This window comes from Orussus abietinus, unplaced genomic scaffold (assembly GCF_000612105.2).
Source record: "Orussus abietinus isolate OABI.00-Male unplaced genomic scaffold, Oabi_2.0 scaffold71, whole genome shotgun sequence".
NCBI lineage: Eukaryota > Metazoa > Arthropoda > Insecta > Hymenoptera > Orussidae > Orussus > Orussus abietinus.
This window is the reverse complement of record NW_019394238.1, coordinates 84754-111262: the sequence shown is the minus strand read 5'-3', so window position 1 is coordinate 111262 and position 26509 is coordinate 84754. Positions and strand designations below refer to the sequence as shown.

The 26509-nt window shown below is 43.3% G+C and overlaps 1 protein-coding gene across 1 annotated transcript in view; it reads left to right on the top strand.

Moving 5' to 3' along the window:
- Positions 1 to 4000: 4000 nt before the first annotated feature.
- LOC105699014 (T-box transcription factor TBX20) overlaps positions 4001 to 26509 on the top strand; it is a 59508-nt gene continuing 36999 nt past the window's right edge. The window contains exons 1-2 of the mRNA XM_012423715.1: positions 4001 to 4448; positions 24590 to 24821. Of these exons, the coding sequence (XP_012279138.1) occupies positions 4001 to 4448; positions 24590 to 24821 (680 nt within the window). The remainder of the gene's footprint in view (positions 4449 to 24589; positions 24822 to 26509) is intronic.

Genomic DNA, 26509 nt, shown 5'->3' with positions numbered 1-26509 from the left:
AATCAGTAGCGATTTAAGCGCTTGTAGAGCTCCAAACGCAATATGACATTTTTTTTGCCTTTATTGCTTAACTACAATCTGTTATATATTTATTATAATAATAATTAGTTTTTATTAAGGATATGTAGAAAATAAAGAAGAAAGAAAGGCACCATGTAGATGTATATCCATTGACGTATCACCTGTTGTAACGTGACACTGAGGTTTTCTCCTAAATACTTGCGATCTTTCCTACCTATTTGACTACCATTAGAAGATAACTAAATTTCATATCGTATAACTCGAACCTGCCCTATTCTTTTTTTTCTCTTTCTTTTTGTCTTTCTACGCTTATGAAAAAGCAGAGCGTGAAAAATTAAACCGTAACGGTTATATTTTTGAGGCACTTAAGATATTTACAACCCGAGCGCATGTGGTAATCTTGCGTTTGTTCGATGGTCCATCGTTGTATGTATCGAATGACTCTATTATTAAATTAGATTTTTTGGTAATGGAACGATTTTCTCAGCTTTAATTTATGTACATCGTGGGAGGGTACGCAAGAAAATTTGTCCTATTCGTTAATCGAGATTTTACTTCATCTTGTGTGTACTCTCCGGCGTCTAGACTTCTGTTGCTGGCAAATATTGCTTAATCAGGTTGCGTAATGAGGTAGCTTATCTGGGTAGGATTTAACACCTTGAATACCGTGGGGTCACCGGTGACCGCATTACAGTAGCTTACTCGTCGGTTGTTTTGGCATTCAACGGGTTAAACGATCCTGCCAGATTAAGTCGTAATACGGATGTGGATGTCCAATTCAGTAACAGATGTTTTGTGGACTGTTTGCTCAATATATTTCAAGATGAAATTCCAGGAAATCGGTACACCTTTTTGGAGCAAATGTGCCACCATTTTCTTTTAAACATCTGACCTGTTGTCAGATAATTTCCATTTCATTCGTAAGATTTCAGATCACCAGGTATTTGAAAAATAGAATCTCGATTGAGTGATCTCCAGTTAATCAAGGATCGACAATCTTAAAAATATGTCACAGTGTACCTAATATCTTCAAACCGGAGGTAACTCATGGAGAATTCCTAATCAGATTGAATTACCTAACCGTAGATTATTATTGAATTACCTAACAGTAGATAAATGCTGAGTAACCACCTGTATCAACCCCAGGGGCGAAGGCCTAATAAAAATATGAACGTTCACTTAAGGTGAAGTAAAACCCCCCTCAAATCAGTCGATTCGAACAAAAACATTTTTTTTAAAGGTATTGGATAGAACTGTCTGACATTTTGACACACGAATCTGGAGCACCTAGGAATTACCCTGACCCTTTCAAAATGTGAATTTTTGAAAACAATTTTTTTTTTAGCAGTCCAGATCAGAACCATAATGACGTTGAGCTCTTATATTTCGATCGATATTCAATTATTGAAGGCTCTAATTTGAGAAACGGAAGTTTCAGGACAGTTGTACGACAATTTAGAACACTCTGATAATCAAGAAACTTGCATTTGAACGGGAAAAAGGCAAAAAAGTGTCTTATGCGCTTCAGGGCTGAAATGACGGTAGTGAACATTTAGTTTAGACGAAAATCATAGATGGCGCAGTGTCACTCTGCAGTCAATTAGGGCATTAAAAATCACGAATCCAGGGTATTTCTGGAGTTTTACTTCGATCTCTATAATTATTCTATGGAAAGGACATATGGAGTATGTCATTTAGTACAATACCCATTATATAATTCGACACGGCTGTCAATATAAAAACGAATGTCACCAACGTAGGTATTTAGAAACGTCTTCTTTAACGACGTCGATCCAGTTCCTCGACGTGTTTCACTTCCCCTTCATTTTTGTGAATAATGACATACGTATCACGGTATTTTCTTCGGAACAGGTATCAAACTATCAATCGCGTTACTCATTATGTGCCTTAATTACAACCCCATCCCTGGTAGCTACTGGCGGCCATACTTCTCTATCTCCTACTACGTTATCTGGCACGATTGATTTTATCGTAACTAACGTTGCGATTACGAGTGGCAACGGCACCAAAAGTAACGGTCACCATGATTCTCTGCAGATATGCTCGAACCATTATCTGTCGTTCATGGTAATGCCACCCCATCGGGTGATATTCAAATGAAAACCGGTTAATTGCAATGCGATTCGCATTTATTCCACAAAGCATGATCGCGCGCACATTTCTTCGGACGATAACTGCAATAACCGTTTACAGAGCTGGAAAAGATGCATCGGCACTCGTTTATTTATTTTGCGATCCACGCGTTGTAAGTATTCATCTCTTAAAGGTACTTCGATATACCTGCTGGTATCCCGACAGGTGAGCGAGTAGCCAATTGGCAATAATTAGTTATACGTAAATTTCCGGCTAAGTCCGAGCCGCAAAAGCGGTTGCAAGGAATGCTTAGCGGCATTACTTGGAAGGTGAATTAATGAGGCGATAAAACACCGAGGAAGAAATTTGTAAATATCTTCCTGAGTGTGGAGAAAGTGGCCTTTCGCTGATTTCACTCATCTTCTGGGCAGTAAGCGATATTGTCGCAGAACTGCGACACAATTGCGCCGTTGTCCCGTTGTCCCGAACGAAGACCGGTCAACCCCGATCCATAGATAATTGCAACAACCCGTCCATCGAATCAAAGTTATCAGCCGCCTCCTCGCAGCAATCCATTGCTAGAAAATATTCCGCAGTTCCAAAACGATTCGTCAAAACCATTAACACAGGGTTCATATGATGGAAAAATCGGAAGAAATTCAACTCAAGGTACAAACGATTACTTTCTCCAGGTTATCAATAAAAGGAATTACAACGTAAGCGGGACGGTGCGTTCATAATTCATTGTAGAGTTCGCGCATCACCCATATATTATTAATTAACTCGAGTGCGTTCGGTACTATCGAAAATGCAACAGGAAAAACGCGATGAAAGCAAAAGCAAGAACTCTCAGGAGGAAATTGATTCGTTAGAATAGGTGCGCGAACGCGCATTCGCCATTTTGCCCGAGCGTCGGCGACGCTCTCTCGTCGGGAAAGTCCCCGAGGATCGAGCGCCGGCGCGCCGTCGCGGCGAGGGGCTGCCGGAGTTTCGGTGAAGCTCCGAAAGGACGAGAGAAGCTCGGCCGCGGCCGGTAACGAGAAGGTAATCGGGCAAAGAAGCGCCGGCCCTCTCCTCTCGCGAGAACCCTTTCGCGATCCTCCGCACCCGCCCACCCACCCGTCGGAGCGTCCGCCCCTCGGTCGCGTTTAAAGTCCGACGGTAAAACAATAAATTGCTACTCACCCGGCGGAGCCGGTCGCGCCAGAGGGAAAGCGGTCCCTGTCAGCAATTGCCCCCTTCCGCAGGAAAAAATGGCAGCTGCCGTGGCTGGATGGCGCGGACGAGACCATAATACGTACCTCCCCTTCCGGGCGTCCCCCTGGTTCTCCATCCCCGGCGGGCGTCTCTCTCGGGAGCCCCCACCCTCGGCTCTCCGCGGCAGCGCCGCGCGGCGGCCGCGCCGGCTACCACGCTGCCGGTAGGCGTGGCCGCGGCCGGAGGGCCGCCTCCCCGCGGCTCGAGGGCGCGTGGGGGGGGCGAGCCGGAGCCATCCAGCAGCCGCGGAGGTCAGTCCGTCAGGCGACCGGTCCGTTACTCGGTCCTGTCCGCACGTTCGCGCGTCCCACGGAGAGCGCCCGGGAGATTTTTCAGCCGATCCCCCTCCCCCGGCCGTTCTTTGTCGGTCCGGCGCGCGCCCCCCGGCCCCGGCGCGGCGCTCGAGAGCGCGTCGTTATCGCGCAGGTGGTGCAGTCATGTGTCCGCCGTCCAGCGACGCGAACGCGCGCGTCGCCTAGCGCGAGTCGTAGCCCGCGCGAGAGAGAGAGCGCTCAGAGCCCGGCATGTCGCGGCCCTCCGACCCGGTGGTTCCGCCCCCGCCGTCCGACGGACGCGCCTGAACGCTGACGCCGGCCCCGAGGAGCGCCGCGACGCGCGCCCGAAGGTGATGTTGCTGGAGGCGCGCGGTCTCGTCGCACGCAAGAGAAACGGACTGACGGTGAGCAGCTTCGGGGCCGGGGGTGCCGCGGGCGGCGGCGCCCCCGGATTCGCCCTCGGGGTCGTCGCCGCCGCCGCCGCGGCGGCTCCCGGCAGCGAGGACGACGAGGAGGACGCGAGGACCGTCCTCGGCAAGATGCAGCCCGAGGCCGACAGTCCCGACGCGCCGCGATGCGCCCCCAGGGACGACCGCGAGGAGAGCTCCAGCCCCTCGCCCAACCTCAACAATAACAATTGCACCAGGCAGTGCGCCACCGACTTCAGCATCGCCGCCATCATGGCCCGCGACTCTCGACAGCAGCAGCAACAGCAGCAACAGCAGCAGCAGCTCCTGCATCACCATCCCCACCGGCACTCCCAGCAACAGGCCGCCGCCGGCGTCAAGCGGCGCCACCATGGTGAGTTCACTTCTGGCCGCCGCCATTTTGAATCCTCCACCTTCCCGCCGACGCCGAGCGAGATCTCCGGGTCGGCCGCTTCCCTTGTTTTTTCTCCGTCTTTCGTTTCGTCGAGCCTCGTGTGGGTACCGATCCCCCTGTCCTCTTGCCGCAGCTTTAAATTCCATTCTTATTATTATATAAATCCCTCGGACCGATAGGCTTCGAGGGCCGACGAAGCGCGTACCGATTGAATCTTTGATCGATTTTCCGAGTCGCTCCCGTTGGGCGATGCCAGGGTTCCGTTTTTGCCGTCGTTAAATGCGTTTTCGACGAATTATGGTGTAACGCGAACGATGCGAGTACCTGAAACATAGAATGAAATTAACCGTGTAGTGTGGCTCGTGGGTGGTATTTCTTTCTTCGTGGCATTCGATTCCTGGGAAGAAGTATGATGATCTCAGCTCCTCGTCTGTTGCCCCGCTAGACAATTTATATGGAGATTGTTAGTAAATCGCCTGCTTGGTGTATGGGACTTGTCGGTACTTCCGAATTTATGGCTTGGGCTTGTTTATGTGTCTAAAGTTAACTCGAACTTTGTTTGACCAGTTAGAGCTTTAGTAAACATGCGTGGAAGTGAATCGCGATGTCGATTATGTCCTGCTCTTCGTTTAAGAAGAAAGAAACGGCGAGAGATAATTTGAATAATTGTGTTGAAAATGATACCTAAGTCAAATATATTCCCGTAAAACATTCGAGTATTGAGAAGAGAATTAACGGTTATCGTGACTGGATTTTATTTGACCGTATTTAACGTCGTGATAAATACTTACGTATTACTTGTAAATAAAAATCTGATAATTGTGATACGTGAATTAAAGTAAATCGTATTTATCGCAATCTACATCGTGACGTCGAGTCGTATTTTCGAGTCCAAATTTTATTCAGTCCAATAAAAGACAATGTTCATATCGCGATCTTAATTCTCTTGCATGATATGATACGTTTTGTAAGGCACTCTTTTTATGCCAAACAGTTGAAAAATCAAACATCCAAATGCGAACTAGTTTATTCTGTAGAACAGTAAGTGCAGAATGTAATCCGGAAAAAAAGTCGTTTTATGTCGCGTCGAAGCCTGATTATTTCTTTGGTCAATCGACTTCTTTTTCGATATTGTCAATATTACTTATAGTTGGTCTCTTTTTTTAAGGCATAGGAGGAAACTGCTATTTCCACTTCTCCATTCAATTAAACGTGAAATGCAGAAAATGACTTTTCGTTGTAGATTTATCATGATAGAGAGCGCTTTTAAATTTTTCATTGTCATACGCAATTCGGAACGTGTTTTTCTAATGATCGCCTCAATTTCAATTGTTTCACGTAAATGAATGTATTGGCAAACGTTAAAATAAGAAAATAATTTGATACGGTCTCGTTTTCGCCGGTAAGTCGCGGTGCGACGGCTGCGTTATCATTTGTTTGACGAAAGGGCATTAATGGTAAACATTTTTCGAATTCGATCAGTCGGACAATCCAGTTACAGGCATAGAGAAAAATGAGCCTTAATGGATGTCAGCTGTCATCTTGCTGCATTATCGGCGATCTAAAAACCTACGATGTGGAACTATCGTACTTGCTGATACAAACTCAGTTAATCATTCCGGATAAGTAATGAAACTCACCTAATAGAGATCATTAAAATTACCTTCACTTTGATATACATAGGACTTGATTTTAGGTAACGCGAATCAAATCTCTCATGACGTTGCTATCAGTGACATTTATTTAAGCGAAATAATTTATTCATAATTACGTCAATTTTGATTTTGACTTGACCAGTGACAAGAAAGTGATCCTTAGTATAAAATAACGAAAGTGCAGGACGTTTTTAACCGGATTAATGAAAGCGATGCGAATGCGACGGCGAAATGACCCCAATTGTCATGTTTCTTGAAGAGATTCATGAAAAAAAAAAAAAAAAGGGATGTGTCATTAGGTTTATAATTGTGGGTTATTTTTATTGGATTGATGACCGCTTTCATTGGGTAGACTGAAAGTTTAAGAAATGGATTTTCGGTGTTGGGGTTAAAAGAATGTTATAGTGCAACCATGAACAGTTAGAGCCTTATATTTAGTGTTTACGAAACTACGTTTTTGCTGTCGATTACACGTCATAGTATTTATTAAAAAAAAAAGTTTATTTCTCTTTTTTTTATATTCTTTCAAATAATTAGGTCTATGATAAAGAGATGTTTACGATATAATATATGTAGTGCATATAAAATGAAGAACAAAACGTGAAAATTAAGGCAAGTTTGTGTTATGGTTTTGCTTGTTGCTACGAAACTTAATGATTTTCGGTAAACAAAAATAACAAGAAGATGTGTAAGTAATGAATAGAATGGATGGATACATTCGATCGAGGAATTTTGGGACTTTTCAGTCTAAAATGAGCGAAGTGAACAAATGAAGTAGTAATTCACGGATTAGTAGATAGTTCTTTCTCACTTAAAACTAGGAAACCCTTCCCATTATTATGATACATCAACGGAAGAGTGATGAGAATACTTTGCCTCAAATTTGGACTGTAATATAGGGCAACTATAAATTTGAAACTTCATGTATCAAGTGTTAAATGCTATCAGTCACGCAACGACAAAGTCGCAAGTGAGTACGAAATACACTATAAAGTTTATGATGGCGTATCTACTCTTCAGCACCTCTGTTTGAACTAAACACGTAAAATCATCAGAAAATTGTAGTTTAAAGATAATTTAGAGGACGGCGGATGCGCCTCAAATACGTCGGACATTTTCATTTAACCTCGTTTTCCAAAGTAGTTCTACTCGTATAAGATTGGCAAACCGCTTCGGCTAATTTACCGGTGATTATCGTGTTTTTTTTTATATTAAAAATATTTTTCGTAATTTCTAGACATTTTGTCTAGGTTAATCTTGGAATCAGGTTGGCCGCGATTGTTAAACTAAAATACTCTCGTAGTAAATAAAAGTAGGTAGTTGCAAGACGTAATTATAGATGATGAACATTTCGGGTATAATGAGGAGGTGATTGGTTTTCGAGGATTCGTAGTAAAGATATTAAAAAAAAAAAATTAATATTACGAAAGCTTGTTTGATCCCGTTAAACACGGTTTATTCTTGACGACTTATTAATTTAGTAACCGATATAATTTGGTGTTTATAGAGCATTAGGAACAGCACAAGGTGAGCATATAGGTATGCCCTATTGGTACAGTAAAATTAGGAATAGAGATAGTGGACAGCGAGAAAACAATAATAATAGATATATCGTAAAGAAGACGTCGCTTCGCGATCTCGAGCCAAATGGAATTGTCGAGAGGGACGAATAATTGAATTTACTGGCACGGTGGACGTTTCTTGAAAGATTAATCTCGGGTGGTCTGGCAATTTGTTTGGTTATTTTGGATAGACCGAACGACGAGGTGTTACGATTAATTTACTCGCATCTTGAGATGTCTAAAACCGATAAATACATTATTAATTAGTAATCAACGTAAAAATAGTCAAATTAATCCCCACTCAATCACGTTACGTGTTTTCGTAAGAATATTTTGTTCATATGTAATAAACTCAACATTTCACTCGATTCCTCGATTAGTCCGAAAATTAAGTAAAGTCTCATCTCATGAAACGACTACTTTTATGTTATCTCTTCTAACCACCTTTTTATTTTACCCTGAGAAGAAGTACCGAGAAATAAGCGTCAGTCTCTAAAAGCGATATAACATGCAAATGCAGAAGGAAATATAATTATACAAAATCTTAACCTTACAAACGACAACTGTACATCATATCCGCCGTTTTAGGGACTGGTGCATGTTTCACGGTTTGTGTGGTAACGCTTAATACCATTTTTTTTTTTCGGTATATTTCGAAATTATCATATGGACTTGTAAATCGCGCTTCCTGAACAGCTCCTGGGTCTACTATAAATGCTATGCGCGATCATTTTTTTGCACCGTCCGCAGGGCGATTCCAAGGGCCATAAATCCGGAGGAAACGAAACGCGTTCAGGGGCTCCTAAGGAAAGCTTAATCGGGGGTGCGCGGGCCTCTGATAAAAAAAAAAAAGCTCGTTACCGATTAGACGCCACGGCAGAATTAGTCGGTTTAGCCTACGGTGGCAGTCTCGACGGTGATCCGAGTCGGGCGAAATGGTAGCCGGGCATGAACGGTCGAATAAAAAGTAGCGTTGGGTTTCATTAACGTGTCGCCTGGCCGGATAATAAATAGCCAATGACTTAGTTAAGCGAGACAGGGGGAAAGAGCGAGAGAGAGTCGACTGGGAGGAAGAGAGAGAGAGAGAAAGAGTGAGATGGACGGGGAAAAGGCAGGAAGGAAGAGGGAGGGGCTGCCGATGGTCCCGCACACCCGAAGATAGAGGGAGACCGTCCCAACGAATTAATGGTAGCTTTTCGTGTAGGTCTCCCTGTAAATTGTAATGTTTTGTAAACAGCCCACCGGTGGGTCTCCGATCTCGGGGGAGATAGCGCTCGATTCCCTGTCGGTATGCCGACGCGGTCGGTAAGGGAGAAACACACCCTAAGGGTAGCGGAAAGGAGGAGTAGGCGTTAGCCGCGGAACAAGTACGATCCCTTTGACTATATAGGTATGGACTGCTGCCGCTCGTATTTTAACACGCATTGACAGCGAGACCTACGTGAACCGCGGTGCAGGCCCGAGTCGTGGACCAAAAAGGAGGGAAATTCAAATATTAATTATTTTGATGGAGATAACGTTATCCACAAGGGCGACTCATTAAATCGAGGAGATACTTAAAAATAAGCTACATTTCGAATAACTTTACCTTTAGCATTTCCACTCGAGTTCGGAATGGGAAGATGGCCCGAGATTTATATGGAAAATTATTTTATCCAGTAACTGTTGAATCTCACTTCCAAATGCTATTCCACGTATACCTAAATCTCGATATATTTGGAAATTCACTTCGAAGCTTCGCATTGCCCAAAGAGGGAAAGTTTATTGTTTATAAATAAGGTATCACTTAATCCGATACCTTTGAATGGGATGTTTGCGTCATTTTTATTATTTTTACTATGATATTTTGTGCCATGGCAGCCTTTAACCAAGCAGTGACGATCAATTTCCTTTCATTAATAGGCTTTACGGTATATATGTAACTGAAAATTGTGGTTTTTGCCCCCGTTTGGAGGATCGGCCCGCAACAATGTAGGCACCGACTTCGTGACCGATTGCAGAAATGTTAATAGTTATATAATAAAATGGGCCCGACCTTGGATATACTACCTGGAAATAGTTTGAGTAGATTAGCTTTGCCGGTGCGACGCATTATTTTATCCAAATATGGAGTTAGTGTAAACTATAACCTAAGCGAAACAGATTCACATAGTAGAATAGTTTGCACAATATTAACCCACTCGAAACCGCAACTATTCTTCTGTACATATCCGGTCTATGTCGCTCATGATGCGTCGTCGATTTCAAATGGGTTCTTCTTCTCCCATTTATTATCGTGAAAAGGGTGATGACAATATTTTTGTTTTTATTTTTTTTTTCTTCGTCGAGATATTCGTTTAAATTCCTGTCCACGTTTGCACGAAAATACCCGCAGTCACTTATTGATTGCGAGCAACACTCGCGCTTAACACGTCCTCTGTATCAGTTTTTTTTTTTTTATAACTCACTTTATGGACCATGAAGCACATGCGCGTGAAACGGAAGAGAACGTGTTAACTGTTGATTAGTGTTGAGGCAGGGAGGATCATTTAAAATTCAAACAGCTTTGTTGACAGGGAAATGTGCCCGTGATGAACATACGGAGCGATATTGTTAAGGACTTCTTTTTAGAGATACGATGGAAGCGTGTACTCGCGGGGTGACGATTGCATGCCAGGCCGATGCGTTGGATCTTACGACCGTCTCTGAGAAAAGAACGAGAAAGGGGAGAACGGTTATTTCGTGACAAAAGTGAACGTGGATCATTTAATGGGTGCAAACCTTCCACCGTGGCATGGAACCGCGTCAAAGCGTCTCGTATACCTACACAACTATCGCGAAAATGCCTTCCAGTTGTTGCCTTTCACGTCTTTCGGAAACGAATGGACGTGCTTCCTGGCGAGGAGTGTAACGGCGAAAGTGCATAAAAAGTATACGGCTATGGGAACGAGGAAATTTCTAGCGCAAATCGGGAAAGACGGCGAATTGATTCCATTTCTCACGATGGATGGAAAGGGGGCACGGAGACAAGAACAACATGTTTTTTCGATATACATAAACGGACAATATATCCTGCAGAGAAGAACGGTGTGATAAATAGAGATAGAAGGAAATCACGAACGTAGAACTAGAGGTAGTTTTAAATTGGGAAAAGGACGTTAAATGAAGAAACAGATCGTCCGACGAGATTGGGGATCGATTTCGTTTTGATAATGTAGATCAACGAGTTTTGTAGAGAAAGAACAATGATAAAGTAATTCAAAAATTGACCGCGAAATGGTGGGGAGATTTCGAAAGGACGAATTTCGTTTTGAACTTTGTCAATTGACGCGCTGTGTATCAAAAGAACAATTATGAAGTAATCGAAAAATTGACAGTGAATCGGTGGAAAGACTTCGAAAGTACAAAATGACTCGATGAAATCACGAATGACCAGCGGAAACGCAAATTAGGAGAATTCGAATTACGAGGAGCAAACGATATTTATTAACACCCGTAATGCTAAAACACGTCTGCAACGTGGTTTAGATATCGAAGAGAATGTACGCGGGTCGGTGATGCAACCCGTAGTAGAATTTCGTTTTCCCGTCGGCAAGTTGGGGCAAATCCATATATCAGTACGCACATCCATATATTAGTGCGTAGAGGAAAAAACTGTTTACGTTATTTATGGTTGACTAGAAAGTTGATTCCCCAAAATGTAGAAAATGGCTCAATACATATGTCGCAAACTTAACGCAATTCTCCAGTTAATGAAACTGACGCGCATATAACGAGCCGAGTCCTGAAACGTAAGAAATTCTTTGTTCCATAATTTGGATACTTTTCTTCAATTGGAGGGCACATTTTCGTACGCGCGTCTTCCACCCAGCTTTCCTATTTCATTGCCGACTGATTTGTCACGATAAGACGACATCATCAAACGGCGCGACAAAAGTGAAAAGATAAACTGTCGCGTCGATTCCATCGGAGCCGAAGGTAATTCAAATTAACGGGGATTAAACCCTAACGTAACTCTGTTATAACTTTATTGTCGTCCCCTATCATAGAAATTCTGTCCCCATCGCGCCGTCATCGCCGACTGACTATCGGTCGTAGCCACATCTCTGCGGAAATTCCTCTCGCAACGGTTAACTTAACAAGGTAATTAAAAAAACGTGTTTACACCGACGATACACGATACGCCATAATGATATATATAAATACGTCGGGCCAACATCTCCGACTCCCCTGACCGTCATCGCGCGCCGACGCCGGACTAAACGATCGCCGATTTCAGGGTCCTTTCGACGTCCTATTCGTGAAATTTCGCCGCTTGGGTCCCATTCGGGATAGTAATGCCCCGACGATGCGTAGGTTGGCCACAGGCTCGCGACATACCGTCGCTGTGAATAGTCGTTCTCCATCCTGTCGAGGGATATCACCCCCTGGTAGACCGGGCTACCATTCGCGGTCCCACTGACGTTTTCATTCGATGCGGTGTCAGCGCTACGACGACGAGCTCCGGGTGGAGGAGATACACCGAACGGCGCTAATATAATTCCCTGGCGGACGTTATTACCCGGCCGGGCGGCCTGCACGTCGTTATGCGTCCCCCGGTCGTTCGTTGACAGTCTCGCGATATTTCTTCAAACCGGATGTTCGAGCAAGGCCGCGAAGGAGAGAATCGATGCGCCCTCTAAAAATACCAGGGCGAAGATCGTCCGCGTGGCGGTTTTGTCGATTATTTGGATCGCCTCTACGCGGAACAACGAAACACCGTTGCAATTATTGCGGCCGAATGGTACGGTAGTTTTTCTTTTTTTTTTTTTTAAATATATTCTCGTTATAAACAGGGGTGTTTGATGGAAGCACGGATACAAGAAATTTTGGGCATTAGGGTAATAGTTAATACTTGGGTTCGCGGGAGTAGTCTCGCAATTGACGGTGTATATCGTTAAGTTCCCTCGAAATTTAGGGATGTAATCTGACGTCGATTGATTTGGGTACCATTTTGCGGTAGTTTTCCCTGAAGTAGCCGAAGGTTTGCTCACGTCACCAATTTCAGGCATTGGATGTTCATAGAATACGCAACGGGGCGTGAGCCACGCAAAATCGGCACGGTATCTGTCGTGAATTACGTGAACTCGCGTTTTGATTATTACCGATGGTTAGATTTAATCCCTTGCCGTACTTTGACGAGTCCGACTCGGGATAAGAATTTTAAGCCAAACGTGGCCATCACGAGTCAGACTCATAATCTCAATTCCGGAATAAATAGAAAATTCTCCCGTGCTGCGAGCATCTTTCCTCGCCATTTCGGCCGACTTTGAACATTTTCACGGATCACTTGGGCTCGGATTATCCCGAGTTAATTAGTAAGGCAAGGGGTTGAAGTACTCGAATTAAATTTGGAACGTTTCCGGGTATTAGCTCAATCCCGAAGTTCCCTTCGGATCGTATTTCAATTTTGATCGTTCCCAGAGTCTGAAGATGCGTATTCCTGGATGCGCGTAACATATATCACGGGTGCAACTACTCAAAGCAAACAATGCAAACGCGAGGATGAATTCCACGACCGATCCCACATACCGAGTGATCTCTTCCGGGCCCCGGAGAGAGGGCCTTCTCTTCTTTTAACACATTTATTCCGACATAAGCCGGGGTCAATCTAAATTCCTGGACGCGCAAAGGCTTTGTGCGAAACGATCTCAAGACAGGCGCGTTCGCGGGAAATAAACGTCTGCCTCCTTAATAGTTCCGCGTGACTGGAACCTCTCGGGCTGTCGCGAGTTCGGGATGACAAATCAAGAACCGCCGACCTCGGAGCCTCCCTCGAGTTTCGTCGACTGTCGGCGGCGTAAACTCGAAGCCAAATTTATTTGCGGAGACGCAGCCACGGGGAGGAGGGAAATTGCGAAGCGCCGCCACCTGCCGATGCACCGAGATGCGCGAAACGGCCGAATTAATTGGACGAATTGCCCACCTCCGACCTGGACCCCGGTACCCAGGCTAATTATCCCCCTTGGGTCTCGGATCGCGTGCAATCGCTGCATCACGGACGATAAGGCGTTTGCGACCACTCGGTACGTTCTCGAGGTAATCGCATGGACAGTAGACGTTCTCATTGGCGGTTTTTTCCTAGGCAAGGGCACTTTTGCCCTGTCATCGTAAGTGCGCACCTGAGAGTGGTTACCGGTGCTCGGTCACTTCGTCAATTAGGTGATCTTGGATCCCGGGTGCTTCGCTGGATAACTTAATCGCCGTTGCAGGGAAAAACGCGATAGATGAGAAGGGGATAGTTAAGATGATATGAAAGGCGCTGAGAAATTTAATCGGCGCGCGATAAAATGAAATTCATCCATACCCTTTTTGGTGGTAACGTCATTTTGAATATTCAAGTGGGAATATAAGCTGACGCGCCACGTTACCGATGTGTATATTTATGTTGGTCTTTTACAGTCTACGTTGATAATTATACGAACTGAAGCGTTCCATGTGTCATTTCGGTAAGAACGGACCAGAACGCGCCCCGACATCCCGAAAAAGGGCTAAATGGCCCTCAGAAATTAATGTGACTGGTGGCCCAAAATCCACCACGTCACAATACATACCAAAAAGTCAAAATATTTATGAAACTTTTCTCCAAATTGGGCACACCGAGTCATTTGAAACTTCATCACGAGATTATGGAGGCCCTAAGGAAGAACGCGATGCTCGTGAAATTTCATTTTTCGATAAAATTCTTTATTTATCTCGGACAAGAAGCAAAAAAAAACAATTTTTTTGTCTTTTTTTTTTTTTTTCGACAAATAAAGTTTCACGAACATCGCGTTCTTTCTTAGGGCCTCCATAATCACATGTTAAAGTTTCAGATAATTTGGTGTACCCAGTTTGGAGAAAAGTTGAATAAATATTTGCCGCTTTATATACATATACATAGAATGTCCCTTTCATATCACCTTAAGGCGATGTACCTTTGTGCGGCTCATGCGATCGCGGAGTTGGAAGTACTCGGATCGTACGATGAGTTGTTTGAATAATTGTCAAGGGACGATCGCGAGCTGCACGAAAAGTCGTAAATTACGGATTTGCCCGAGGGGATTCGATTCGGTAACGACTTTGGAGGTTGCGGTAACGGTACTTATAATGCGGCTTAGTTAATCGAATAATTACGATTAATGTAATAGGTGTTACTATACATAGACGCCGTATAGTTGTTACTTACGTCTACTTCGGTTAAAAGCACCGTTGACTAGCAAAATAATCATGCTCGATAAATTCTGATGTGAAGCGAAGTGCAATGGTTTTCATTTTTTAATATTAAAATGTACACGTTGACTCGTTTGACACTCATGACTTGGTAAGATATGGAATTTAGTCTGAAGGCGCGTTTCGATGGCAAGGAACCCGGAATAATAATATTTAATAACCATCTAGGATGGTTTTCTTTTTAAAGCAGAGGATTTGGAGGGTAGGCGTTATCAATAAACGTGAACTATTAGGTGTACCCGGTAAATAAATTGATCCACCTCCGAATGAGGCGTAAAATATTCGTCTCATATTTCACGGCAACTTCGAGCGCTAATCGCAACGAAATATGCAATTCTTAACAAACTTGCGCCTACTTCTCTTGAAATGAATCGTTAACCGCCTTCCCAAGGCGAATACGAGGAGCGAAAGCCGAGCTGCAAGGAATGTACTTAATATTTTTTTTGACGTGCTTCTCTCCTTATCCTTGCAGTCGGTCCTCGCCTCGATGTACAGCTGTTTCCCTCTATCTCCCTATCTATCGGTCTAATCTTGTTCGCGTATCCGCATCGCGTATAGCTTGTTTTTATTTTTTTTTTAATTTTTTTGTTACAAATCCACGCTACACCACCTAACTCATTTCTCAGAGGAAACAAGCCCACATCTTCATGTTAGTCCTCATTGCGCGACGGCCATCTCCCTTATCCGACCATCTACATACTCCGCCCTCCTTCCCGAGGGGTGTTTAAAAAAACGCGAATTCGCGGGAAGCTCGCTGAGTTTCCCGTTGAATTAATTGCGGCCATTAATAAGTCGTATCATTCCCACGCGCGTCCTCGACTTAGGGAGAGAAAGAGAGAGAGAGAGAGAGGGAATGCGCGCGGTCGCCCCGAGCTCGTATAATCTTTCTATCCTCGCGGTAATTACAATTAAGTCGTAATTCCCTCGCGCGGGGGGAACCTTCAACTTGTCTTCGATCCTTCGCGGAGCACGGCTGACGACTTCAAACCTGTTCCGTGCGTCTTTGATCCGGATCCGCTCTCGGGCGCGGCACTAACGCGCCCGCTCTTTCTCTCCCTCTCTACGAGTGCGTCCCGTCTCGTAAATCTCCTCGCAAGCTCAGACGCTGGAAGTTCCAACGTGTCGTCATCCGTTTCATCGGTCGTTTAACGCCGGGGTCGAGCGCACCACCGAATGAAAATATTCCGATGATGGACCACACACGAATGCCGCTCTCGCGGACGGCCGTCCTGTCCCCGTTTTTACGGGACAGTTCTACGTCCCTTTCGCTCGTGTCCCAAAATTAAGCTCGACTCATCCTACGACCGCGAATGCCAAACCCGATTGAAATTGTCCCGATTCCCCTGGAACCTGAGACTGGATGATCTTTGATCGAGAGGCGGTTGGGCTTGCACTTGTCGGTCGCATTAACGCGGCCATGATGTGTACCGAGAAATTCCCGAAACCACTAAGCTCATTGATGACATTAAGATGATACGAAAGACACTGAGAAATTTAATCCGGGTCGATAAATTATCATTCATCTACACCCTTTTTGGTGGTGGTGCCATTCCAAATACTTAAGTGGTTACGCAAGCTGGCGCTTAACGTTACCGACGTTTATATTTATGTTGAAGTCTTTTACAGTCTATGTTGAGAATTATACGAACTGAAGCGTTCCGTATGTCATTTCGGTAAAGTAAGGATGAAGAGATCGATGCAAAACTGTCCAAGTCCCGGGAATTCATTATTCTAACGGCTGTTTAGCACGAACGTCGCCATCTGTGACGTTTACCTGCAACTAAATTATTCCGCTAAAAACACGTGCTAGCCACGAGACATGCCAGCATTCTCTTGCAATCGTTGGTGAAAGTATTTCCCATATTTTCTTATATAACTCTGTAGTATTCCATTTTTATGGTATTCTAAATTGTTCGAGCTAGGTCCTGAAACTCTTCATTTTCGATTCTAAGTCTCCAAGGAGCGTAAAACATCGAAAACTTGCACGTACCACGCGATGCTGGTTCTAGTCCACGATGAATAAATACATTTTTGTACATGTCTGTACCCAATATTCTAAAGGCGGCATAAATAGGGGATATTCCACGTGTAATTGTAACGTGGTTAAATACCTTTCCAATGTGTCGGGTACACGTTTAATGTCGCTAACAAATGTATATTTAGTAACGTCAATTTCATCGTGACAATAATATTGTTGGGCTCTTATCGTAAGATATAATTGGACATCGTTTATATCAAAATTGAACATACGGTAGCAGAATGGACGGACGTTAGCCCTGTTGGGTCAGTCAGATAAACCGATGTTTAGTTCTGTTAGGTCTTGTGGTGCTCCTTTTCGCACGTTTATCAGAATCGTTTATCATCGCATATTTCTTTCATCTCGCGTTCGCCGGACAACGTAAAGAATAAGGGTGATTCATATGTGGCGCATAGGTGGGATCCGATATGAATTGACGTGAATGTCCTTACGAGGACGGCTTAAAAGCTCGAAGGGAATATGTTACTAATTCCGTGAGCGGAAAATCTGTGTCGTGTCCGTATAAACGGGAGAACGTGAACGGACCGTGACGAGAAAATCTGACTTCAGCGGGTAGTTAGCGCGTTATTGCTCGCGTACAATAATCCATATCTAGGCTCGGGCCATCTTAACAATCCGCAAATAGCAATCGAGTGCGACTTATCGCCTACGGCGGACCGTGGGAGGCAAGAGACTAAATCTACTCCCGTGGTTTAACGACCGACCGATCTGTCGCTCTCGGAGGTTCCTTCACCCCGAGGCCGCGTTTGCCGATTTACCGATTCCCTATAAACCATTGGTCAACAATGGCTTCCGTGGCTTAACGACCTACCGATCTAACGCTTTCGAATGTTACTCCTCGCGCGAAATACCACCCACGCGTTAGTCGAGATAAAATTGGGAACTCTCTACGATGTGCACTGGTGAACTCCCTGGACGCGACTGCCACCTTCTAATGGTAACGATTGTCGCTAATAGGAGAAATTGTCAGAATGCGATAAATTCGTCCCATGACGTGACTTTCTAGGTTCACCATACTACCCAGTTACGCGTTCTCGAGACATTTGATCGGCTAAGCAGAATTGGATCAAGCCACGCGTATGGGATAGTGGGGTACAGTGAAACATGGGACTCGGTGAATCGTTGCTGCACTGTTTAAAAAAAAAAGTATGATAATTTAATAACATATTTGTTGGAAGTTTTATTCAGACATGGTATACAAACATTATAACATGTGTTATAAATTTGTGTTGGACGGTACTTCATTTTAAACGTTTTTTCTGCAGACAAGCGAATTTGACATATGTTCCAGAGATGTCAGAGTACCTATGCTTTGTAAACAGCTCTGTCTTAAACGTCAAACAAATCTTTTTTCAATTCTGCCTGAAGTCGACGACTCTAGTTGCGAAAGTGACGATCGGTATCGGATGTGCATGCTGCTATGGTACCTCAAAGTAAATTTCCGGTAAATTGTGTTTTTAGTAATAAATGCATTAAATTTTCCGGTCTTCGAGTCCTGCTCCTATCGCTGGAAATGTCTAAGGGCGTGACAAGGTATTATTGTTTAATGGTTTAATGTAAGGATTTTGCAAATGACGTTAATCATTCAAATACGTGACGTGGAGCATAGGGAAACAAGGGGTCTCGAGGCAGAATATAACGCTGTGTCACCGTAGGTACCTCACCTGTGGGACACAGTGTAAAACACTTATAAATACCTAAACTCATAAAAAGATTCGACGATACCTAAAACACAAGTACTTAACTATATATAGTTAATTCCGAAAAGTCTATTTAACAACATAAACTAGGTCCCATTTTTTTTTCTTTTTTCTAGAAATTATGCTCTTAAACTTAACGTGGATTGAAATTTTTCCGTTCCACTGTGTTCTTCTTTCCTATCTACGATCGAATGTACGAGTGCCAAGAGGTCGCCACGTGACGGGTGACTTTTCCAAGCTCAGATTAACTTCCGGTCCGAGAAGTCCCTCTTTACTGGAGCAGTTTAGCGAGCGACCCAGTCCGTTAACCCCGTTGGGCCCGCGAAACGATGCTTCCGAAACCCGGTCCGCGAATCGACGAGAGGCGGATTCTCCGAAGGCGCATTGTTGCCCCCGCGCAACGCGTCGCGCCATTGTTCTCGGGTGCCGGTGGCGAGCATTGGCGAATTCGTCACGGACAGGCCGCGCGGGCGCTGCGTTTACGTCGCGTTTACGCGCCGCTCGTTTCCGCGGCCGCGGCGTTTCTCCCGGCTCGCCGCAATGGCACGCGCGCAACGCGATACCCAAGCTCGATCCCCCTGAAAATGGCCGACGCGGCTACAAAGAGAGCCGACGCTGTCTCGCTTTGACTTATCGCGCCGCAATAAGACCGCGAGTTGCGTAATGACGCGGCACCTCGGCCGCCGACAAAATGCCGCGGCCGGACTGCGTGCGCGAATCCACGGTTACGCGGAAATTGCTTAAGGTGATATGAAAGAGTCGGCCTATTAAGAAACTCGGTAGAGTTTCGCGCCAAATATATATATAGAGGCGCGAAACTCAGACCTAGCCATTATCTGCGATGTTCAGCCTGGCGTGTCAAATTGGACAATGAATGTTGTTTTTTTGAACCTCTTGAATGAGTAAAGTCAACTTTAACGAGGCCATCGAGAGTGGACGATTTTTCTGCATTTTTTAAGCTATGAACGAAACCGATTGGTTCATTTAATACAGAGATTTGCATTTTTTAATATTTCACTTCGCTTGGGTCGCTTCATATATATATATTGGCGCGTAACGTTACCGACGTTTATATTTATGTTGAAGTTTTTTACAGCCTACGTTGACAATTATGCGAACTGAAGCGTTCCATATGTCATTTCGGTAAAGTAATGATGAAGAGATCGATGTAAAACTGTCGAATTCCCGGGAATTCATTATTCTAACGGCAATAGGCAAACGTCAAAGGGAGAATGTAATAAATTCTCATATATATGTATGTGTATGTATATGAGAAATCAAATCGTTGGGGAAAGTATTCTCCGAATTGGGTGTACCCGATTCGTTTCAAATTTTGCCACGTGAGTATGGAAGCCTCAAAGTGAGTTCTGAAACTCACGAAATTTCACTTTTTATCAATACATTTCATAAATTATTTATTCATCATGGACTAGAACCAACATGGCGTGGTCCGTGCACCTTTCCGATGTTTTACGATTTTTGGAGGCTTAAAATCGAAAAGGAAGAGTTTCAGGACCTATATGAGCCACTACCCTTCAAACACACTATGTTACAATTACATAACACTGGAGTAACGTGATATATAGCGAATATATACGGGCTATCGTGTAGAAGTGAGAACTTCTGATATATATATATGCCATGACCGCCATAGTACAAACGCTATCTAACAGTTATATTATTGTTACGTAACCGTGTTTGATGGGTATATGTATATGACTTTGCAATATATGCATTTGGCACGAATTTTTTTTACATCGATGGTGTTTTTGTAGTGATTTCACATCTTTTTGCAATATGTTATACAATTTAATTACCCAAGTCTTTTGTTTTCATTTATTAGTTGAGGACATTTTCGCTAAAAATTGACTCGATCTTGGAAATTTTGAATTCATAAGAATGACTGAGGTATTTGGAACACTTACCTGTCAATTGATCGAGCATTATATTTTCTTACAGTTAGTTATACACTAATTGTATACATTTATTTCATTATTTGATCAAAGTTGTAGTTTTTCCCTATTTTAGTAATAGCTGGAAAAGATAGAATTGTACCGGAAAGTTAAGGGTGGAAAAATGTCGGTCGATGTTTACGTCCGTCGAGGCATAATTTGCTTGCAGCACACTAATAGCACTAAACCGAAGCAAGTGTGGTATAAGTGGATAATTGTGTTCTTTTCTTAGTTATGTGGGTATTATTATATCATTACGAGTAAGTGTTCGGTTGCTTCTGGCTACGGTCATAAGATGGCGTAATTACTTGTACCGATGTTTTAATGTCCACACATTATCAAGAAAAAAAAAAAGAAAAAGAAAGGAAGAATTGGAACTCGAATTTACAGAAATTCTTGTAGTAAAGGCTAGCAAAATCTCGGCTTAAAGAAATTGTTTACGTAACAGTTGTTGTTTTTTTACGAGATATTATCGAATATTAGAAACATTTATTAATGATTTATCTTCCTCGAGGAAACGTTGCCGGTACTCAATTATACAAATGAGTTGCAAATATCAGCAATTTTCTTTCATTCCGTCAGCTTTAAGATTTACATTCTTTCTTATAGAAATCTAAATATATAATTTACTTGTGTAATTTGCAAGGTAATTTCTTTACCTGTTCCTTTTCTATTATCGGCCAAATAATATATTTGTAGATAGTTCTTTTCAACATAATTATCAGATAACGGGCTACCATTGAGATAAGTAAAATCCTTCCATTTTCTGTCAACAAGACGCATATCGTAACAGAAGTTAATTACAATATCCTCTTCATCCAATAGGAATTAATAAGTTCAAGTTTGATACTCACGGTCCTTCGTAACAACAAATACCTACTGCAAGCACGTAAACATTTATTTCCCGTACTAATTCGAACAGCGCTGTGTATATAATCCGTTCCCCCAAAAAACGACGCATCTACTAACCACAGTTTGTTTGAACACATCAAGTATCCAAGGGTGCGGAGAACGAAACAGTTGCGGTTTCTAGCGAGAAGATGACTCTGTTATTCTTGGACGAAGACGAATTTACAGTTCCGCGCCCCCCTGAGTTTTACCGAGCTTTATCACGTTTCCTTCGTCTCTGGCAAACAGAAGGAATCCTTAAATCTCGAAAGGACATCTTCCTGGATTTACGACCAGAGGCAATCGTGTTTCAACAATCCTCCCGGTGCGCCTCGAAGTGCAAGGTCGCGGGTTCAAATCCCAATGAGCCTTGTCTTTTTTTTTCTTTCTTTCTCCCTACAGATTCTTTGATTTGTGAACGCGGTGCCTTTATGCGCACTCTGACGGGACGCTCTCGCGGCGGATCGTAAATTATGTCAACAGCTTCCCGCGAATTTCGTGCGTCCTGTCGCTCGCTCTCTTCTATCGGGTCGGCGCGGGGGCGGACGGGTGGGATGTTTTGACGAAAAACGTTAAAAGTCGCCCCCGCCGAAGATCCTTGTTGAGGCCCTCTCGCACCGCGGGGTCGGGTCTCGTGAACGATATGCCTGAAATTAGCCGATTAATAATCCCGCGCCTTCTTTCCAGAAGCCGCCATTAGTGTCGCCTCGAGCGGGGATCATTTATGAGCCCTCGAGGGTCGTTTATCGCTACCATTAAGTCAGCTGCCATGCCCACTGTTTCAATTATTTATCGTGTATATATTTCTCCGCGGCATCCTTGGCGCGATGCGAGCCCACCGTCGAATTCGCCACCGAGACCGTTCTCCGGCAATTGAACCGCGCGTGTTGCGAACCTTCCCGGCTAACGGGCTCTCTTACTCGCTCGGACCTGGTATCCCGCCGCCGAGGCATCGCTTAATTATCTATATTTCGCCGTCTAGGGAGAGATCGATCGGTTCGTCTTGCCCGCGCGGAGGCGAGTTCCCTATTAGTCGGGAAGAGGGAACCATTACCCCAAGCTCTCGCCTGATGATACCATTAATAAATGAGGGACCTTTTGCCTCGCTTCGCGCGAATTACGCAAGGATTCGCGTCGGGATGATTTCTCGGTAATCCAACGCGACAACGGCGACTTTGGGGTCAAAAGACTTTTGCCGAATACTTTTCCCTTTACGTGGTTAGGTCATTTTGTCAGAAATGACTTTGCTCGCGAGAAAATTAGGGGAGTCATCTGTTGTCAATGGAAGAGTAAACTGTGCTATTAAATGTTTACATGAAAGAGGGTAAAATTGTATATAATATCGACTGAGTTCGTTACAAAAATATTTCGTCGATCTATACATTTTCATTGCAACTATTACCTCGTAAGTGTTGTTAAATTCTTACACCGAGAGGAAAATCTAGTTTAATTAACTACTTTTTAACTAGTTTTCATCGTTCAAAAAGGACTCGGATACTTTTTGTAGTAAAATTATATTTTTTTTTTTTCGGACCTAGGAAATCCAGTAACGTTTGTACAAAATTTGTACAATACTTTACTCGTAAAATTTGTTCACTCGTCATCGTTAAATTTGTCACTCGTAAAATTTGTACAAAAACCTTTTTGTAACCTACTGAATATCAAAGTTATGCGACAATATTTAAACGATCACGAGAAATAGAAGTTAGTTGTTCGTTCGCGGATATACGCTTTCATCTAAAAAGATCTACGTCCTATTCAGTAATAAGCATTTGTTAGCCTAGGTATGTACTTGAATGATATATAATGGTTTGAGCATGTGGCAAAGTAACGAGATCCCAAGGAAAAATGGGGAAACGGGAAACGTGAGTTTTTATTTCCGAATCACTTAGAATTTCCTGATGGTTCGTAAAAGGTCGTTTCCTACTTCCGAGAAACATCGGCAACGTTCCAGTGCTGTAATGGATGTAATTCGTCGTTGTTGCACTATAGTATATAGTTTACAGCCGCATTAGTATTGGATGTCAGACATAGTCATCTGTACTTCGACGATGAGTGGTACTTCACGGTAAAAAATGTATTACGTGGGAAGCAGCAGAGAAGTGTGCAAATCATTTCAATGTCTGTCCTTTAAATGCATCAGTGAAGAGATCTCATTATACGACACGCTCTTCAAATAACGGGATAAAATTTAATTATCGGAAACTTAGTCTGGGTTCTAATCCATTTACATGAAAACTAAGCTCAATTCTGGGCTCATCTTCATGATTCTGCTAAGTGAATGGCCAATTGAATACAACGTTCTGAACAATATCATAAATTTAAACTAGCATCACGAAACTTGATATGCAGTTGTCAAATAAGTACTGATATCAAATGCACTTTAAATATTTCTCGAATCGTATTAATTGCGGTTAAAACTCTACGAGTCAATTTCAATGATAAAGTAGGAGGAGGACAACAATTAGTACTTTCGGAGACCTTAAATCAAATAATTGTTTGATTAAAGTATTGTATATTTTGATTTCAAATTCATCGTCTGTATGTCTATATGCCCGTATTTGCAATAACATCGACTCGTGGGAACCTCTAGCTGACCACACTTATCCAATAATAAAAAAAGCTACAAGGCTAAAATCAGAGACACTCTCCGAGATAGATCTGGGATCTGGATCTGAGATCGTATCTCCGTGATCCTCGTGCTTCTTTCTTCCATCTTTTTCTCGATTTTCTTATTCTAATCCTAGCAACAGCGGTTTCGCTCTATCACCATGAAGGCACTAAGGACAGCTATCGTTATACAACGTATAGAGGAAACGGTCGACTTTAACGCTCGGCACTTTTTACATACTCTTTTTCCCTCTTACATCAAGCTATTGCCCACACCGTGTCTCGTGACACTTCTACACCTTTTTTTTCTTTTATCTGCAAGTTACGAGGAAATCTCTCAATGCTCGAGTCCTTGCTCTTCGGCATAGGTTCCGAAAGCATCGCGTAACGTTCCTGCGTATTTTTCGCGAGGAAATCGGTCTCCCCTGGATAGGAAATGTCGATTATTGTTGCGTTTTAATCAATTATTGTTAATTTTATTTCAGAGCGGGAAGCCAGCGGTTCCGGTGCGGCGAGGACGCAACCGCCCCCTGAACCCGCCGACGTCGAAGACGAACCGGAAACTGACGATACCGGAAGTTCCAGCGGCAAGATTTTTATCCAGGAACGTTGCAATTGCGAAGAACTCAGGAACGTTGTGTGTCATCTGGAGACCAAGGACCTTTGGGACAAGTTCCACGACTTGGGCACGGAGATGATCATCACTAAAACCGGAAGGTAAGAGACATGTAACGGATTGGCTCGTTCGAGTGCTTTATTCTTGTATTTAATATTTTGGCAATTTGATCTCGGAAAGACGTAGGGCGTAGTTAAACGATGCTTGAGGAAGATCGATAAGATCATTGATACCGAATAATGTTAGGATATCGTATTTCTAAAAGGAAAAAGAACAAATGATTCCAGCAATCGATGCTACAGAAGAAAAATAAAACAACAAGAAAAAAGAAGGTTTTATGTTTAATGTCGAGTTTCTTTTTTTAATTATGCATCGTTTTTATCTAGGAGCTTGCTCGCATTCGATGAAGTAAAATATAAGACGTTTGTGCGAATGCACGTCGTCTATGTTAACGGACCTTCCTCTCACTACACTTGCACGTCACAGGGTATGTAGGACAATATAGATAAATTTACCACGTCACAGGGTAAATAGGAAAGGTTAGGGGAGTTATTTATAATCGGTATTTAAATCACGCGGCACGCAAAATATGTCGCATCTTTTCGTTCCCTTCTTTCTCTCGAATTCTGGAAATGCAAATTCCGATTCTGGATGGCATTCTAAGAAGGCTAAATATTCGATTTAAATTTCCCCGAATATCACATTACCAGCGATAGAGTTACACGTCCGTAATTTTATCTGACATCGACGTATCGCCTTCCCTAGCCGCATAATTATATTACTTTAATTATATTAATACCACCCAGGTGGGCGATTTGCCCGATGAAATATTCGCCGAGGACGCGCGACATCGCGAGTTGTCAATCGCTGGGACAGCAAGAATCTCCAGACGAGCAATTTACCGCACGACACGTCGACTATTCGATTACTCATGTACGAAGGTCGAAATATCTCGAAAGGCGAGTCTGGCCGATATCGTCCTGGATTTCGGGAATAATTTATTACCTCGTCGCGTCTTAAATTACCAGACTCCCGAAACGCCGGGTGAAGGCACTCCTGGAAACAAAAGCATAGTACCCGTTTCTCTATACGTCGACATTTCGATCAGTTTCGCCGAAACGTTTATGCCGAATTGCCCCGTTGGACGAGTTTCTTTATGTACAAGGACATTGAAATCCTAACGGAGACTCCGTCGCCTAAGTTAAAGATAAGTCTATGTTGGCGGAGTCAATTTGTACATATGATGGACACTGCGACACGAGCCGGTCAAATCGAAATGCAATGATAAGTTGTTCGCCAAATGCGGCATAACTTGAGCAATGTACCCTCGTTTCCGTGGAATACATACACAACAAATGGGGAATTTGCATTTATCATATAATTTTTCAGTTTCATGTAAATTTGCAAAAATGTGACGGATTTGTAAAGGGGAAAAAGATTTAACCATTTCTTGCGGTGGGTTCCGTTTAGTTGTTTTTTTTTATGCAGTACCTCTCTCTTTCGCTCAGTTTATTGCTGGAAATTGAAGTTCATACTCTAGATCTAAGAATACAAATCGAGTCACGTCACGTAATCCTTACTTCAATAGGTGTAGATATTGTATCTATAATTTATGTCGGACGAGTAAGGAAACGTCTTGGTCCGGGTCTTCGTCGACGAGTGCTCTACCAATTTGTCTCTTCTTTTTTCTTTTCACGGTAAAAGTTAATCAGCATTGGAACACCGGAGAGACGAAATGTTCAAGGGTTAATGGATGCCTCGGTGTTAGGCTAGGATTTAATTTCAATAA